The following is a 19,317-nucleotide window of genomic DNA, read 5'->3' as shown; positions in this document are numbered from 1 at the left end:
CTGCTATTTTTATAAATTGGTGTGGTTCTCCTTCTTGAGTCGTGTTATTGTGTGTATCTGCAAATGTCTTGCATTCCTCTGGTGTACGCCTAAGGCTGCTTGACCACACTACCCCCTAATAGAGCACTTTGGGATTGCATAGAAAGTCCTGTCCACTCATAAGGGAACCCCTGGACCCTTTACATGATATATCAGATTTGTGATATACCACATAAAGGGCCAGCTTCCTACACTATTGCAACATGGGAATTGAAATGGGAAAATACCTTTGTTTTGACCCTTAACGCCCTTTATTTTCCGTCACTAGTTAGACGCAACTTGACATGCAACACCTAACCCAGATTCACTTTTTTGGGTAAGGTTAATGCAGATTTGTCAAGTGTCACTAAATTTATGAAAATAACAAAAATTGCATTTTCAATGGAAACTCAGACATACCCAGAACTACAGATTTACGAGACACTCAAGAGCCGCATTGGCATCAGTGGCACAGTCCTGACATGGGCTCATGTCCTAGCTGCAACATCGCTCCCAACAAATAAAAATCAACAGTTGCCTTTCGAAACCTGCCTCAGTACCACAAGGTGTACATCAAGGCTATATGCTCTCTCCCGCCCTAGTCAATCTCTTCATGGAACCCCTCACAATTATTCTGTACAAGTTGGGATCAAATATCACCTATATTCCGATGACACACAACTCTACTATAAAATAAAATCACCCAGCGACATCGACCATCTATAATGCCACAGCAGTTAAGATACAAACTTGTCTAAACACCAACCACCTTCAGCTGAACCCCAACACGACTGAATTTCTCCTCCTCCCCCCAAATATAAACCCCTATCTGTCCAAGAATGGCAAAAAAAATTGGATACACTAAACTGTCCTTCCACACTGTCCAACTCCGTTAAGTTCTTGTGTATCACCCTGGAAAAAAGAACAGGTCAATGAAGGAGTACATCAACAATACAGTGAAAGAAGAGTTCTACACACTAAAACATCTCCAGAAAATCAAACCATTTATCACCCCTGACGATCTTAAGATGTAGTACAATCACTAGTCCTCCCAAAACTTGACTACCGCAACACTATCCTCACAGGAACCCCCTAAAAGCCACCTTGCACCCCTGAGAGCAATTCTTAATGCGGCTGCTAGGCTCATCACAGGAATCACAGGAATCAAATAATTTGAACACATCTCACCAGCCATTAAGACTCTCACTTGGCATCCCATTGAAGGAAGATACATCTACAAGACAGCTTATATCGCCCACAAAGCCCTACATACAAACCCCCCCAAATACATAGAAACCAAACCATAGGGAGCCGGAAAAGGCTGAGGCTCTGAGAAGCTCCAACTGTCTTCTTCTGATACCTACTAAACATAAAAAAAGGAAAAAAAATCAACTCAGGGAAGCTCCTTCTTAGGAAACGCTCCTAAGATGTAGAACTCACTCCCTAAGGACCTCCGCTGCAACCCTTCCTTTGCTTACTTTAAACGGGACCTGAAATCTCTACTACTCAACAACTACTTCAGCACATGCACAAGCTGATCTACGTTTCCCAAAGATCCAACCCTCTTTGACAAGATCCTTTAGGGAGGTCACCTCACTACTGCAGTCCCGAATCTGTCTCCAGCCCCATTACCTAACTGCTATATTGTTATATATCACTGCGTCCACTTGGACTACCTTATTGCTTTATTGTCCTATACTCATCTCTCTAAGTGTTTGACCCACACGATTCTCCTCATGTACTTCTTGTAAAGTTATTCACAAAATATGTAAAGCACTCAGATATCCTCAGGTCTAGCTAGTGGTATATTCATCTGCTCAATTTTCTTTTTAAGTTTACATGAAAATTATCACCTAAAACTAATCCTTTATATGTTTCCAATTTGGCCGAGAGGAACAGTAGTTACAGGAATCCAAGAAGTTTAAGAAACATAGGTTAGTTATAGATTCCTTACCTTAGAATTATTCCCAGGTGTCAGACTGGATCTGCGAGTCGGAAGGTGGCGTTGGTCGGCTCCGCGTCTGTCGTTGGTGTCGTGGTCGCAGGGATGACGTTGCGGTAGTTATTTAGACGCCGCCCTCGCGTGCTGGCGTCAGTTCTGTACAGGACTTTCCGTGCCAGAAACGCAGAGCCATGCAAGACACGGACCACTTTTGCACAAAACTAGGGCCCTGAAATGATGTCCTTAACCCTAGAAATCAGTACGCAGAATGGGGAGGATGGGTGGGGCGGTAAGGAATCTATAACTAACCTATGTTTCTTACAGATATATCGTTACCGAAGGTAAGTAACTTGTTCATCTGAAAGAAACAGTTAGTTAAAGATTCCTTACCTTCGAACAGCAGTACCAACCCCGGAGGTGGGTCTGCGAACCAAGTTCACACCAGGAAGTCCTGGAGAACAGAAGAGCCAAAGAAGCTGTCCCTCCGGACTTGGCTGTCCAGGCAGTAGTGTTTTGTAAACGTGTGCAACGATGCCCATGTAGCCGCCGGACAGATGTCATGTAGAGGGACAACTCGTCATAAAGCAGTAGTGGCAGCCGTCGCCCTGGTGGAATGGGCGTGTAGCCCCACTGGAGGCTCCTTTTTTGCTAGGGAATAGCAGGCTTTGACACACAAAAATGACCCACCTGGAGAGGATGCACTTGTGTACGGCCTGACCTTTTTTGGCACTCACCTACACAACAAAGAGCTGGTTATTCACCTGGAACTCTTTGATGCGATCCAGATAGAAGGAAAGCGTACGTTTTGAATCCAGACAGTGGAGCCTCTCTTCCTCTTTAGAAGGATGTGGAGGCGTAAAGAAGGTGGGCAAAGTGATGGTTTGCCCAATATGAAAGGAGGTGACCACCTTGGGAAGAAAGGATGGACGAGTTCTTAGGACAACCTTGTCCAGACGTACAGCCACAAAAGGAGGCTTGGTTGAAAGAGCCTGGAGCTCACTCACTCTTCTGGCAGATGTGATGGCTACCAGGAGTTAAGAGTCTGAGAGGACAGTTGTGAAGCGGCTCAAAGGGAGCGCACATCAAATGCGTCAAGACCAAATTCAAGTCCCACTGAGGCATCATGAAGGGGGATAAGAGGAAAGAGACAAGTAATGCCTTTTAAGAAACTATTTACAACTGGGAACTTGGAGAGAAGGCTGATCAGGAAGCCTAAGAAAGGCAGAAATGGCAGAGAGATAGCCCTTAGAGATAGGCCAAAGAAAGGAGGAACAAGAGAACCTCAGAAAAAGGGGCGGAAAGGGGATGCACGCCTATGCTGAGCACCATGCCACAAATGTGTTCCATCGGCAGGCGTATACCGTCTTAGTGGAGGGACGCCTGGCTGCAAAGATTACACTACAGTCTTCGGGAGGCAGGTCAAACAACGTCAACTGCCGCCTCTCAATCTCCACGCAAGGAGGTGGAGGCTGGACAGGTTCGGGCGGAGGACCGTCCCCTGCTGCTGCGACAGAAGATCTTCCTGAAGAGGCAGACTGATAGGAGGATCGATGGCCATGTTGAGCAGCTTGGGATACCAGACTCTTGGTGCCCAATCCGGAGCCACAAGAATGACTTGGGCCCGGTCGCGCTTGATCTTCTTCAGCACTCTGGGCAGAAGTGGTGTGAGCGGAAAGGCGTATAGAAGACCGCAACTCCACTTGTGGCGAAAAGCGTTGCCTAGCGAGTGACGCCTTGGAAACTCCAATCCGCAGAATTGCTGACATTGCGCGTTCTCTTCGGTGGCGAATTGATCTAACCAAGGCTCTCCCCACTGCTGAAAGAGACCTTGCACCTCCTCCGAGTGAAGACGCCATTCGTGATCCATCATGCACCTGCTGCTGATTTCATCCGCCCTGGCATTCAGAGAACCTGCCAAGTGTTGAACCACCAGGGATATGCCCTGATGCTCCAGCCATGTCCAGAGGCGCAGGGTCTCCTGACAGAGTCCACCACCCCACCCCGCCTTGTTTGTTGCAGTACCACATGGCGGTGGTGTTGTCCGTGAACACCTGCACTAATCTTCCCCAGACAGAGGGAAGGAATGCTTTGAGTGCAAGACGGATCGCCCGAAGTTCCAGAAGGTTGATGTGGAGCCTGGACTCCGCCGGAGACCAGAGGCCTCTGATCTCCGTCCCTCCCACCTCCTGATTCGTGATCCACCAATGCAATTATAGTGCAGTGCCCTCCGAGATCTGGACACAATTGAAGAGATTCCCCTGATGCTGCGTCCACTGGAACTTCAGGTCCCACTGCAGAGCCTGCATATGCCACCTGGCATGATCGACCAGCAGGATGCAGCAGGCCATGAGGCCCAGTAGCCTCATGGTCATCATGACCGAAACCCGGGATAGGGGCTGAAAGATCTGAATCATAGCCCGAATATCCCAGACTCACTGTCCGGGAGGATAAACCCGAAACTGCTTTGTGTCCAGAACCGCGCCGATGAAGAGGAGCGTCTGAGAGGGGGTCAGGTGCGACTTCAGCATGTTGATGGAGAACCCCAGCGAAGGCAGGGCGGCAGTAGTCTGGAGGTGGGAGGCGACAGCCTGGCGCGGGCCTGCTTTCAACAGCCAGTCATCGATATAGGTGAAGACTGGAACCCCAGACCTGCGCAGATGAGCTGCGACCACCGCCATCACTTTCGTGAACACCGGAGGGGCGCTGGTCAGGCCAAAGGGGAGCACGGTAAACTGAAAGTGCTCGTAGCGTACCGTGAACTGCAGGTAACGCCGGTGGGCCGACAGGACAGGATGTGAAAGTAAGCATCCTGCAAGTCCAACGTTACCATCCAGTCTCCAGGGTCTAGGGCAGACAAGACCTGACGAGCGTCAATATCTTGAACTTCTCCTTCCTGAGGAAGAAGTTGAAGTTCCTGAGGTCTGAGATAAGACGCAGGCCCTTGTCCTTCTTGGGTACCAGAAAGTAGTGGAAACCTACTTCTGGGGCAGGAACGCGCTTGATGGCTCCCTTGGAAAAGAGAGCTGTGACTTCCTGTTGGAGAAGGCCCAGATGATTCTCCGACATACGATGGTACTGAGGTGGCATGGCTAGGGGGGTAGCCTCGAAGGGGAGGGAGTAGCCCCTTCGGACTATCTGCAAAATCCACCTGTCCGACGTGATGGTGCGACAGTGGGGGAGGTGATGGCGGATCCTGCAGCCCACTGGCGATTGATGGGCCTGAAATGTTGGACTAGTAAGGTTTGGAACTGGAAGCAGAGGGGGGGTTGATGGACTGGCCAGCGTTAATGGACTGGCCCGCTCGCTGGCCCCAGAACCACGGCAGTGGTTCCCACGTCCCCGGCCGCACCAAGGTTGTGGAGCTTGCGTTGGCCGGTGGCTCTGGGCGGGACGTAGTCGGGCACCCCTTCCGTAGCCATGAAAGGGGCGAAAAGCAGACGGTGCAGGGCGTTTGGAGAGGCCCAAGTAGTTGGCCGTAGCCCGTGAGTCCTTGAAACGCTCTAGAGCGTTATCTGCTTTGTCGCCAAAAAAGGTGACGGCCATCAAAGGGCATGTCCATAAGGGTGCTCTGGGCATTCCCAGAAAAACCAGTCAATTTCATCCAGGTGTAACATCGAAGGGCTACCGACGTGGAAATCGTCCTGCCCAGAGAGTCGGCGGTATCCAGCCCACAACGGATGGTAAACTTCGCTGAGTCCCTCCCGGCAGCAACAGCCTGGGAGAGTACGGTCCGGGCCACTTGCACAACCGTGTCCCACACAGAGTGGGAATAACGGCTCAATAGACATGCAGTGTTTACCGACCGCAGTCCCAAGCTGGCAGTAAAAAAAATCTTCTTTCCAAGATGATCCAGCTTCTTGGATTCCCTATCTGGTGGAGCGTTAGGGAATGCGCTCTTGGAGGTTGAGGCCTGGACCACCAAGCTCTCAGGGGTGGGGTGTTGGGAGAGGAAAGTGGGGTCGCCCAGGGCCGGGCGGTAGCATTGGGCAATCATCCTATCCACGGGAGCCCCCGTGTTGGACCTGGACCAGGTGCCCAAAAGGATATCGGTTAAGGCTTCATCAAACGGCGGCAGGAGCTCCGAAGAGCTCGCTTGTGGTTGAAGTAAATCTGTCAGGAGGTTAGTCCTGACCGCCACTGTAGGGAGCTCAAGGTGGAGAGCCTCGGCCGCCCTACGCAACACCACTGCAGAGGAAGCTCCCTCCTCCATAGCCTTGGTAGGAGAACACAACATGCCAAGGTTTGGGGAGGTATCAAGACCACTGGCATCCCCCAGGTCCTCTCTCCAGTCCGGGTCATAATCCAACTGGTTGGTCAAAGGGTCACCTGACCCCTCCCAGTGCTCATCCGTGTCAATTGGGTGCTAATCTGGCCTGATGGGGACCCCAGGAGTGAAAAGGGGCACAAAGACACAACTCTGCGCCAGATCCGGCGTTGGGCGAAGTCGATCCGGCTCAGTGTCCACATCAGGATGGAGGCTAGGGTCGACGCCAGCCGAAGGCACAACTGGCGTTGGGTGCGGTGCCGAAGGAAACGGTGGCAGTGGAGGTGTATTGAGGTTAACCATCGCCGCGATCCGGATGCAGGCCTGGATCCATGGGGGCCAAGCGGCGCCGGGACAGGAGCTGCCAGCATAAAAGGCCTAAGATCCCTAAGTGAGTCCACGGGACCCGAAGGCGCGCCAGCGGAGTCGGGCTGCCAAAAGATGGCATGAACCGCCTCGTAAAACTGACGAAGAAGGGCAGGGTTCGCTCCGGGTCCTGGGAAGGAAAGGAAAGGAAACTTGGAGGCGGCCCTTCAGGCTCCGCGGGAGGGCACCTCCCGCATCTCGTCAGCCGGCTGGAGACGAGAAGTCGAAGAGCGACGATGCTTCTTCGACTTCTCCTTGTGCTTCGACTTACTAGACCCCGAGTGCGGAGACTCGATGACAAGTGGTGATGGCTCTGTGGCTGGTCCTTCGACCTCCCTCGCGAACTCGAAAGCCGCAGAGCCGACTGCCGATGCTCAAGAAGCTTTCGGGACCGCTCCCGCAAAGACTTCGGAGCCATGGTCCAGCAGTCGGAGCACGACTTGGGGTTCTGGTCACGCTCCAGGCAAAAGAGGAACATTATTCTAACCCCCACTTTATTCTATCCCCCACAGCAAAATGCCCCTTGCTCTAAAAAACAATGCTTCTTGGGCATCCTTCGAAACTTACACTGAAGACTCTATCGGCAAGATTCGAAGTACTCTTAAGCCCTCCAATCACCTATCTGACCCTCTACCCGCTAACGCGGTACATGACTTTATCCCATTGCTTCTCCCGCTTTGGACCAAAATCATTAACAGTTCTCTGCAACAAGGATGCATCCCGGACCCCCTCAAAATAGGACAGGTTTCGCCCATACTGAAGAAACCTTCAGCGAACCCCTCCGAGTTGTCTATCGTCCTATCACCAATATTCCTACTCTGGCCAAACTCCTAGAAAAATGTGTACATCTCCAACTGACAAAACACATCGAGCATTTTCAACTCCTCAATTCACACCAATCAGGCTTCCGAGCAGGTCACAGCACGGAATCAGCTATGACACACATAATTGATGATGCACTGCAAATTCTTGATCGGAATGGCACCTGCCTCCTCATCCTTCTCGACCTTTCATCAGCATTCGATACTGTCAAACATGAGAACTTACTCGACTTGCTAACTCTCAGAATGGGTATCTCAGGGACAGTACTCAAATGGTTCACCTCTTTTCTACATAACCGGACTCAGAAATTCAAGATTAACAACAACATGTCTACCCCAGTTCCTGTACCTCTAGGTGTCCCTCAAGGATCCTCCCTTTCCCCTACCTTGTTCAATCTAGTCTTGGAACCACTCACCGCACTGCTTCAAGCATCTAATGTACAATTTCACATGTACGCAGACGATACATAGATCTACCTTAAAATTCACACCCTTGAAGACATCAAACTTCTCAACACAACACTCAGAAACACACAGACTTGGCTAGCAGAGAATCATCTCAAACTTAACGCCCTCTGTGGCCTCCCCCTTTCGACTACCGCACCACTAAAAGCCTCTATCAATGCTGCAGCCAGACTTATCACTGGCTCAAAAAAACGGTCACACATCTCTCCCGACCTCAGATCCCTAAACTGGCTACCATACGAAGCTAGAATACACCTGAAAATAGCGTGCATGACTCACAAGGCCATATACCACAATCTCGCTCAGAAACTGACAATCTCAGGTGGGACAAGAGATACAAGAAGCGCAAAGAACCTTCTTCTGAAACCCCAAAGATTCCACAAGATGAAGACATATAAACGCTCCTTCTCTGGGATGGCCCCCAGGATATGGAATTCCCTTCCTCCAGAAATCAGACTTATCCCATCCACAGCTTCCTTCAAGAAAGAAGTAAAATCCCTACTCTTAGCTAAATTCACATGAATTTAGTCTAATATACCTTCGTTCTCATTATGTTCTCCTCCAAAAAACTTTGCAGAGTTGATCTCCCATACACCGCTGCAACCTTCACCTTGTTTCATCTGCTTAATTTGTTTTGCGCATCTATGCTGGACATATTTGCTGAACGTTGGCCCACCTTTACACCGTTGCTACCTCACCTGTTTTACATTTGCCTAATTTGTTTGCTCATATTTGCTTGATATATTTTGTTTAGCTCTCATTCCTTTATTTCTGTACAGTTGCCCTCCTTTATACTGTTGCCACCCCTCCTTGTTTACATTTGATCAATTTGTTTTTGTTCAACTTTGTTTTATATCTTGTTTAGCTTTTTATCTGTTTTTATCCAATTTGTGTGTAAAGCGCTCTGATATCCGCAAGGATCTTGTTCGCGCTCTATAAAACTTTCAAAATAAATAAATAAATAAACAAACATGCGGCGCTGATCGGTCACTGACATCAGTCGGGTACAGGAACTGCAAGCCTTGAGGCCAGGCTTCCCTACGTGCACTAGGAGTCAGCAGGACTCAAAAAGACGACGATAAAAGTCGCTCAAAAAGTTTACTGGACGTACCGCTCTCTCCAGATCTGCTCCGGCTGGAGTGGAAAAAGAAAGAACTGACGTCAGCGGGCAAGGGCGGCATCTAAGTAGCTACCGTGACGTCATCCCGGCGACCACGATGCCAACGTCGGACGCGGAGCCGACTGATGCCACCTTCTGACGCGCACAGGTCCTGCTGACGAAAAACTTCCCGGATCCAGTCTGATGCCTGGGTGTAATTATAAGGTAAATAATCAGTAACTAACTGTTTCTTTCAGATACACCTTTTTTGTATACAAATAGCAGAAACACAAACATAAGAGGTGTTTGACAAATGTGTGTGGGGAAGGGGGGAATCGGTTGACCTGGAGGAGGAGACTTCAAAATGTGAATGTGGTACATCACATTAAGCATTCCAATTTCCATGGTTGAAGCTAGGTGGGGGTAAGTGGAAAGTGAGATGAAAAGATTAAAAGCCATAGATTCTATCACTTTCACTTTACTACTACAGGTTTGAAACTCACATAATGATCTAATACTGCAAGGAGGATTTTAAGCTAGGGGAGAGGGCCGAAGTTTAGAAGGGGTTTGGTGTATGCAGTCAGGTTGGCGAAAAGCACAAAGGTTTATGCACAAAGGCCCATGCATTCCATTCTTTGCCAGTCATGCTGATATCTGTACAGGTGTGCATTAAGCACACACACAATCTTTCTTACCCAATTAAGAGGAAATGTGTGTCTGCATGGAGAGATCAGTGAGACTGCAACAATTGGCGCCGGCTTCTATGTTACAGTTACAGAAGTTTGAAATGTACCTGGATCTGACAAATGGACAATGTTATTAATACAAGAAGGGCATTAGGCCATAGCCCCCTTGATCTGTGAAGTGACACATTTATATAGATTTTGTGTTTGCTGGCACTCAACACCAATTTTGGCTTTTGGCTTATATCTGCCCATATCCAGTGCATACCTACAAATTGCGCTCAATAGGCTTTAAAAAGCATGCCTTTGTTTATCCTGGGCATGCTTTGGGTAACTCCCCATATCACTCACACGGACTCTTTTGTGCGTCACTCCTGGGAGAGCCCTGTCTGGAATTTATCCTGGCTACCTGCAGCCACTATATGCTGTGGGCAGCTCCTCCATCATTCCTGGACTATCCCGTAAGAGAATGTACAATTGCTGCTCCTCTTCTGTGCAGGCCTCTGGGTTACTCCTTTTCACTCCTGGATGGGATTCAGATCACTAATACTGTTTTTTTGACCGTGCATGGCTGCAGGTTGCTCACCTGTCAAACCAGAAGGATTACACAGAGCATTTACCAGGACAGTCTTAAAACAGGACATGCTTTGGGCACCTCCTCTGTCGCTCATATGTAGATTCTATAGAGAACGACTCAATCAAGCACAAAAATAAATAATCTAAAGTGCAGTGTTCCTTTCTCTTAGTACTCTTTCTGCCATTACAAGCCTAGTTGCAGAAGAGTAAAACAGGATAAATTACCAGGTTTGTCACTCATGCACAATACTGCAAATTTTCCCACAGGCTACACTGAATTTCAACAGTATTCCAACCAGGCACGCAATCACATATGCTAACAGAAGCAAGAAATGTTATTCTCCAATGTCTAGGGTATTAATAGATCTTCTCGTGAGTCGTGACTAATACCTAAAACATCATAATTGAGTAGGGAATCCCTCAATTTTTACGTGTTTCTTGAAAATAATACTCCTATTTCATCATTCACACTGGAACTAGCCACTGGAGAAGGTTTACCCTGACATGCTTTCCCCTGGAAGTGGGCCTGCTGAATTTAGAGATTCCCAAAAATACATGTTTGTGGCCCCTACAATGCTAAAATAAGCAACACATGAAAGGAATTTTTTAATTACCTTTCACAAAAATGATGATGTGGGCAGATTTCCTTCCGAACATCTCATCTGCCCGATAAAATCAAAATATTTTCGAAGTGCTGTACGCCCAAAGAAATCCATCATGAGCATGTTCAGTCAGGAATTCACACTAAAAATGTTGCTTATGGATTTTTGCATATACGAACAGGACAAATGGGAAAGGTGTGCATACACTATTATTGTTCTTGATCTCATGAATGTAGGAATATTAGATGTGCACTTTTTCACATGCAGTATGTTCTCAAACAGCACCAGTAAGAAGATAGGAAATGCAAATAACATAATAAAGTGTTTAGGTGCTACTCGCAATGCTCAATACCAGGCTTTTAGATTACATATAATATATAAACAGGAATTTGCAAACTTATGGAAAACAGTGTGTGGGAACACTTCTTCCTCCTGACTGGTTATCAGTGGGAATACTCAAAATGTGGTCACTATTATAACATGACAGAAATACAACTTCTGAAAACTAGTGTCTGTTGTTGTCTCACAATCACAGAAAAATCAAACAGATCAAGTGTTTAGAATATGTATTACTCAGGGTTTCCTGAGTGAGGGTGTAGGTTTTCATAGAGGATCGTACTGCACTATGATTGGGTGCCTTAACAAAATGTGTCTGAAAGTTATTTATACAATATCTAGTTTTTATCTATAAACAAACCTGCTTTGTCTAATTGGGAATGGACACTAAGACAGATGTTTCTTAAAGGTGATACTAAAACGTTTTCTGAGTGAGTTTTCCAAGAGAGGTTACTAAGTACCCAATAGGTGAGTTCCTGTGGGGCATTTACTAAATATCTCGACGTCTGTAAAAATAAATTGTCTGTCCTATACAATAAAATGGATAGAGGGGACCCATGGAGAGAGAAATGCATACATAAGTGAAACCCATGCACCCATCACCAATTTCTTCTTTAATTTCCTCACTCCATGAAAAGATTCAATTGCTGGCTTTTCAGGGGAACACCCTCCATTCACATTCAGTCTTATCTTGTCGCCTTCATTTTGCTGATCTGATCCCTCTTTTATGGCTAGTCTGTATCCCTACCCCTTCATAGCTTTGATGAAAATCGGGGTGGTACATGAACACAATTAATATAAATATGCATAACATTAATTCATTTACCTGCTGGGTTATTGATTCTGTCTTTTTTCCCTGTTTCCTGCTCGTTCATGGAGTAGCGTCTGTCCTCATCTTTAACAGATAATGAAACAACTGTAGAAACCCCTGTGTGCCCTGTTAATAAAAAAAACAAATATGTAATACGATAAAACATTTTTTTTAAATCACTAAAGATATAATCTTTGTGGAAACAGTCATCATTAACAAAGACATTCTCCCGACACATGATTACCAAATACAGACGTTGTGTAGTGTCTGGACTTAGAAATCACATGCTCTCATTTGAGCAGGAAGGAAGAATTAAGTGGTTATTTCACCTGCTGGACTGCTGCCAGAGTCCATTCTCTCAATGTCATGATGCTCCACAGAATATACATCTTCTTCTTCTTTTATGCACACTGAAATATTGGATGCTGTGACAGCAGGCCCTGTTAAAAACAAAAATTAGAATATCACAAATAAGAAAAAAAAGTTTTGGAAGCAGGTCAACTGCAGAAAGGAATGACTAACTGTGAGAAAGCATCACCCTGTGCTCAAATAGTCTTTCACATAGGTGGCACATGAACCAAGAGAAGTGTGCAAAACAGACCCCACTCACATCCCTATCCAAGCAACCTAGAGAAAATTTTTTAAAAAATTAGAAAACTCTCAAGCCATTTCCAGCACAAATTCCCAGAAAGTGACTAAAACCCCAAAGGTTTTCGAGACACTGGGCCCAAAGTCATGTTTGGTGCTCTCCAGATAAAAAACCTTTCCAAATACACTTGGAACACTAGAGCACCAAATGAGGCAAACTGTTTGCAGTCCAAAGATTTTTGCCATAAAGGTAAACCAGATAGATGGTAATCTACAAAAAACTAAACCACCTCATTTTGGGAAAGAATTAAAATGACATTTTCTGAAAGCTGTGCACACTTTCACACTTCTATGAACACGTTTAGAGTAGAATGCACAGAAATATGCAACGAAAGTGTATCCATTCTTTAAGTCATTTAAATAAAATAGGCCTTGTCAAAGCCAATAGGCCTGATGTTGGCTGTCAGCCTCCTTCTGGCTTAGTCAATGCTTATGTTGCCGTGGATCTAGAATAACATACTGCAAAAATACAAACTTTGATTATGCCCAAACGCGCATAGATTTGTTTCAGTACATTCGAAAACAAAAATTACAAAAGTATTTCATAAATTCAAGCAGACGCCAAACAACAACTATGCAGATTGAGGACAACAGTCAGAATCTGACAGTGGCCAACATGGAGGCTCTGCAAAACCTGATTGATTTGGAACAAGAAATAGGAGGCGATGGGATATCACCTAGTGGAGCCGCCACTGAATCCGAGTTGAACATCTATGCGACAATCAAAACGGATTTCAAACCGAAATCAAAATTTATGCCCATGATGCCCAAAGACAATCTAGATCTATTCTCAGACAATGTCATCAAAGACCTAAAAGAACTGTCCTTTCTAAGCACAAAAGAGTATTGGAAAGAAAATGGAGACCACACAAGAAAATACAATAATCTAATGACAAGAATAAAAACAAGAAGTGACATCGTGGTAAGGTGGTCGGACAAGGGGGGCAATGTTGTGCTGTGGCCCCTACACATGTACAACAAAGAAGCCAGCACTCAACTTCAAGACAAAGACTGCTATATGAGAATAAGCCCAACACACAACGTGGGCATCCAAGAGAAATATCATAATGAGCTGTATAGATGGAAAGGAATGGGTCTCATCAGCAAAGATGAATTCAACTATCTCAAAAATGACTACCCGGTAATACCTCAACTATATCTGATACCGAAGGTGCACAAAAACGCAGAAATACCACCTGGAAGGCCAATAATATCAGCAATTGGCAGCCTATTTGAAAAAACAAGCATTTTCATTGACGCTTTTTTGCAACCTGAAGTCAAAAAACTCCCGGCCTACATCAAAGACACTGGGGATTTTCTGTCAAAGATCTTCGACATAAAATGGCAAGACAATTACCTCTTTATGACATTAGATGTACAATCTCTGTACACCAGCATCAGACACCGAGATGGATTAAAAGCCATGCAACACTATCTAGAAAATGTTGTTGGAAATGGCAGAATGGTGTCTGACAAATAACACGTTTATTTTCGACAGACTGCATTACAAACAGCTACAGGGATCGGCTATGGGAACTTGCTTCTCCCCCAGCTATGCGAATTTGCATATGGGCTGGTGGGAGGAGCAGGTACTCAAAGTCGAGCACTCAGAGATCATGCAAAACAACGTTGTGATGTATAAAAGATATATCGATGATATTTTTATTCTGTGGCAGGGCAATGACAGATGCAGAGAATTTTGCTCTAGCTCTAAATGAAAACATGCTTAATTTGAAATTTACATGTAATGTCAGCACTGTAAACATCCAATTTCTTGATCTCTAACTATATGTACAGAATGACAAAATACAAACACGCACATTCAGAAAACCAACTGCAGGTAATGCCCTTCTCCATGCACATAGTTTTCACCCTACACCTTTGAAACAGTCAATTCCCTATGCAGAGTGCCTTAGGATGACACGCAATTGCAGCACCCCTGAGGGACTTATTATTGCCAAACAGGATCTATTTAAGAGACTAAGGAAGAGGGGGTACACTGAAAACACGTGCCAAAGTGCAGAGGTAAAAAGCAGTGCCAAAAATAGGAAAGATCTTATTTTCCCCAAGAAAGTTGTGAATGATGAGGACCACAATGAGAGAACCCCACCAAGACTAATAACTGGGTTCAACCGCTACCACAACAACCTCCGAAAAATTTTGAGAAAACACTGGCCGTTAGTCCGGGGGGACACTAGCATAGGTGATACAGTGGGTAGAAATCCCTTGATCACATTCAGGAAGGCCAAGTCTATGAGGAATGAACTCGTCTGCAATGCACCAATACTCAAAAAGACGAAGAATTGGCTAAATTCTCAAAAAGGCTTCAAAAAATGCATTAAGTGCAAGGCATGCACACACGGCGTGAACACTACCACAGTTCACGTTCCGTTTAGAAAAAAAACGTACATACTGAGGGACGCGTTCTCATTCAAAACTGACTTTACAGTATATGTATTGGTGTGTGCATGCGGTAAGAGATATGTAGGTTCCACAATCCATCCAGCACACGTGCGGATTCTACAGCACTTGCGCGCTATCTCCAACAATGACCCGGCATACCCGGTAGCCAGGCACATCCATGATGCACACGGAGGGAATGCCAGTAACATCCAATATTTTGTTATTGACAGCATTCCAAAAAGCACCAGAGGCGGCAATCGCCCGCTGGCGTTGCGCCGTTTGGAGTCAAGGTACATTATACTGCTAAACTCCAAGATCCCATTCGGTCTGAATGCGGACGAAGCCTTAAGTGCCCATCTCTAAAGCAGAAATTTTATATCTTCCTCTCTCCAAGCCCCATTCGTAAAACATCTGCAGTTCACGTACTACAACAATCACGGGATTTTACATGGGCACATAGAGCACACTACGGACATGGCCATGTCAGTAGCACACATCACCATAACAATTTTGAGCTTAACACAGTTAGCAACACAGTAGAACATACCGTTATATCGTCCCCCAAGCCACGCACTCTACCTAGAATCTTTTGTATCGCGCCGATCCAGCCACATATGTGTGTGACACACAATCCAATTACACGCAGGCCTTGTCTAAATTAGCAACACAATTTTTACTCGGGGGCCTGAGCTATCAGACGGCGGCAAGTTGAACCGGCAGGGCCGGTACAGGCTTAAACGGGTTCTGGCTCTAAACACGAGAGTTAGTACCTACGATCTAACGACGATCACCAACACAGCACTGCATTATCCAGTAACCTACGTTAGAGTGCACTAGTAACGGTGGGTATCCGTGATCTGCATGAGCCTTCCTCGGGGGGCATCGCGGGGGAACTTTCCGTGTGCGCGTCCTGAGCGCCTATGTGGCGCTGCCGAGGGAATGAACGACAGGCAAACCAGATGGACTACTAGGGCAGGACCTATATTCTGGAACTTTCATGGCAGGGACCATTTGAAATGTGTAGCACACTGTGTCAATTTAGCTCATTTCACTTGTTTGTTTTCACTTTTTCAAGTTTATTTTACTTCGAGTTTTATTTTAAAACCTCAATTCAGATGTCACTATTTTCACATGCTGAATGGCGAAAAGGTTACAAATTTAAAGTATTTGGTGATGTTTAAATGTTTAATTTTTATAATAATGTTTCCTGAATAACTGCCCTTTATGCGTACTTTAAAGTGCTATAAGACTGTGTAAGACAGGTTTGCCACATATGTAACCATGGCAACATCTAGTCTAAACCTGTTACACTAATGAAGAGACACACCCATGCATGTGTACATATAAGTACGTCCTTACCACAATTGCAGATGTAGTGAACAAGGCGGTAACGCCGAAACGCGTCTAAGCAGCAACTGATCTAAGGAATAAAAGTTTGGATTCAGATTCACGGAGTCAGCGCCTTCTTTAATTGTAAAGTTTGGTATGCAGGAATATATATATATATATATATATATATATATATATATACTTGAGTGGGCTCCTGTATTGCGCTGGTAACTCTGTTTGAGATGAGAGATATATATACATATATATATATGTATATCTCTCATCTCAAACAGAGTTACCAGCGCAATACAGGAGCCCACTCAAGTACATCTATTCAGCACTTGATCTTTAATGGAGAACGGCAAAGGAAACAGCTTAGTACTTGCACAATTATAAAGTTCAGCCCGACGCGTTTCGTGCCTGGTAGCACTTCCTCATGGGCTCTGGACTTACAGGTAAGGAGATTTGACAGTATCCACCAGCACTCATTATAAATGTCTGACACCCCGCCCAAGTGGGTGTGGCCACCCCTGTGGCCCTCTGGTAGTCGTAGTGCCGAAATTGTTTTCTCATGTGAGTTGTCACGCCTTACTATGTAGTTCATGCCAAAATAATAATCCAAGTGGGTTTGCAGTGGGTACTTTCGCCGACTCAGATGCCTGTTTGCACCCCCATTAGCTGGTACTTGTTCCTTGCGTTTCAGCGTCATGTGGCGCTGAAACAGGTCTTCACAAAATAAGCAGGGCTCTCTCCGCGGTTTCAGGTGGAGCCGCAATCCATCAAACATAGAGTTACCTGCGCAATAGAGGAGCCCACTCAAGTACATCTATTCAGCACTCGATCTTTAATGGAGGACGGCAAAGGAAACAGCTTAGTACTTGCACAATTATAAAGTTCAGCCCGACGCGTTTCGTGCCTGGTAGCACTTCCTCATGGGCTCTGGACTTACAGGTAAGGAGATTTGACAGTTTCCAACAGCACTCATTATAAATGTCTGACACCCCGCCCAAGTGGGTGTGGCCACCCCCGTGGCCCTCTGGTAGTCGTAGTGCCGAAATTGTTTTCTCATGCGAGTTGTCACGCCTTACTATGTAGTTCATGCCAAAATAATAATCCAAGTGGGTACTTTCGGACTCAGATGCCTGCTTGTACTATATATATATATATATATATATATATATTATATATATTCCAACAAACATCCCCTTCAAGAGATGAGACGAGTCGCACACAAACTTGCCTTCATCAATTTATTTCGTACAGAGCAACAGGACACGGCATTGTCACCAACATGTTTCGTTCCATCTTGAAACTTCTTCCAAGGTGTGCCTGCCCCCAAAACAGTCGTCAGTTTGCCAAAGGTGAATTTTCAGAGTTTTTAACTTCCGATGGACCCGCCCATTTTGGAATCACTCCCTTTTTGAATGTTGCATTACAGGATCTGTGGTTCACCAAAGACTGTTCTAATTTTAACCCTACAGTGGGTGGTGCATTAATGTCCCATTGTGGTCGCAGACCTCGTTCCTTCTGTTACGAATTGGCCACAAGTTTCCTCGCTGTCAGCCAACTTTCAGGACTGGCTGAGGACCAAGTACCGGAGTCCAGTCCCCGGGAGCACCGCAAACCCCTTCAATCCGTATTCACGGTTCCAACGGTATGGTTCGGGTGCGGGGTTGCATGGCGCTACGTTTGGCTGTGCGTTTCTCCTCGGCAGAACCACGCCGACATAAATTCCAACAAACATCCCCTTCAAGAGATGAGACGAGTCGCACACAAACTTGCCTTCATCAATTTATTTCGTACAGAGCAACAGGACACGGCATTGTCACCAACATGTTTCGTTTCATCTTGAAACTTCTTCCAAGGTGTGCCTGCCCCCAAAACAGTTGTCAGTTTGCCACAGGTGAATTTTCAGAGTTTTTAACTTCCGATGGACCCGCCCATTTTGGAATCACTCCCTTTTTGAATGTTGCATTACGGGATCTGTGGTTCACCAAAGACTGTTCTAATTTTAACCCTACAGTGGGTGGTGCATTAATGTCCCGTTGTGGTCGCAGACCTCTTTCCTTCTGTTACGAATTGGCCACAAGTTTCCTCGCTATCAGCCAACTTTCAGGACTGGCTGAGGACCAAGTACCGGAGTCCAGTCCCCGGGAGCACCGCAAACCCCTTCAATCCGTATTCATGGTTCCAACGGTATGGTTCGGGTGCGGGGTTGCATGGCGCTACGTTTGGCTGTGCGTTTCTCCTCGGCAGAACCACGCCGACATAAATTCCAACAAACATCCCCTTCAAGAGATGAGACGAGTCGCACACAAACTTGCCTTCATCAATTTATTTCGTACAGAGCAACAGGACACGGCATTGTCACCAACATGTTTCGTTTCATCTTGAAACTTCTTCCAAGGTGTGCCTGCCCCCAAAACAGTCGTCAGTTTGCCACAGGTGAATTTTCAGAGTTTTTAACTTCCGATGGACCCGCCCATTTTGGAATCACTCCCTTTTTGAATGTTGCATTACGGGATCTGTGGTTCACCAAAGACTGTTCTAATTTTAACCCTACAGTGGGTGGTGCATTAATGTCCCGTTGTGGTCGCAGACCTCTTTCCTTCTGTTACGAATTGGCCACAAGTTTCCTCGCTGTCAGCCAACTTTCAGGACTGGCTGAGGACCAAGTACCGGAGTCCAGTCCCTGGGAGCACCGCAAACCCCTTCAATCCGTATTCACGGTTCCAACGGTATGGTTCGGGTGCGGGGTTGCATGGCGCTACGTTTGGCTGTGCGTTTCTCCTCGGCAGAACCACGCCGACATAAATTCCAACAAACATCCCCTTCAAGAGATGAGACGAGTCGCACACAAACTTGCCTTCATCAATTTATTTCGTACAGAGCAACAGGACACGGCATTGTCACCAACATGTTTCGTTTAATCTTGAAACTTCTTCCAAGGTGTG

General features: G+C 46.1%; 1 protein-coding gene across 8 annotated transcripts in view; it reads right to left on the bottom strand.

The window, feature by feature from the left end:
* LOC144763308 (uncharacterized) overlaps positions 1 to 19,317 on the bottom strand; it is a 317,771-nt gene that overhangs the window by 172,838 nt on the left and 125,616 nt on the right. For all 8 annotated transcript variants that reach the window (XR_013596208.1, XM_078648781.1, XM_078648783.1 and 5 more), the window contains exons 8-9: positions 12,313 to 12,423; positions 11,999 to 12,109 (exon numbers count right to left, since the gene is read on the bottom strand). Coding sequence is in view for 7 of the 8 variants with exons in the window: in XM_078648781.1 (XP_078504907.1) it covers positions 11,999 to 12,109; positions 12,313 to 12,423 (222 nt within the window). In the remaining variant the exon portion in view is untranslated. The remainder of the gene's footprint in view (positions 1 to 11,998; positions 12,110 to 12,312; positions 12,424 to 19,317) is intronic.

This window comes from Lissotriton helveticus, chromosome 6 (genome assembly GCF_964261635.1).
Source record: "Lissotriton helveticus chromosome 6, aLisHel1.1, whole genome shotgun sequence".
Lineage (NCBI taxonomy): Eukaryota > Metazoa > Chordata > Amphibia > Caudata > Salamandridae > Lissotriton > Lissotriton helveticus.
The sequence above is the reverse complement of the archived record's forward strand: the minus strand, read 5'-3'. Positions and strand labels throughout refer to the sequence as shown.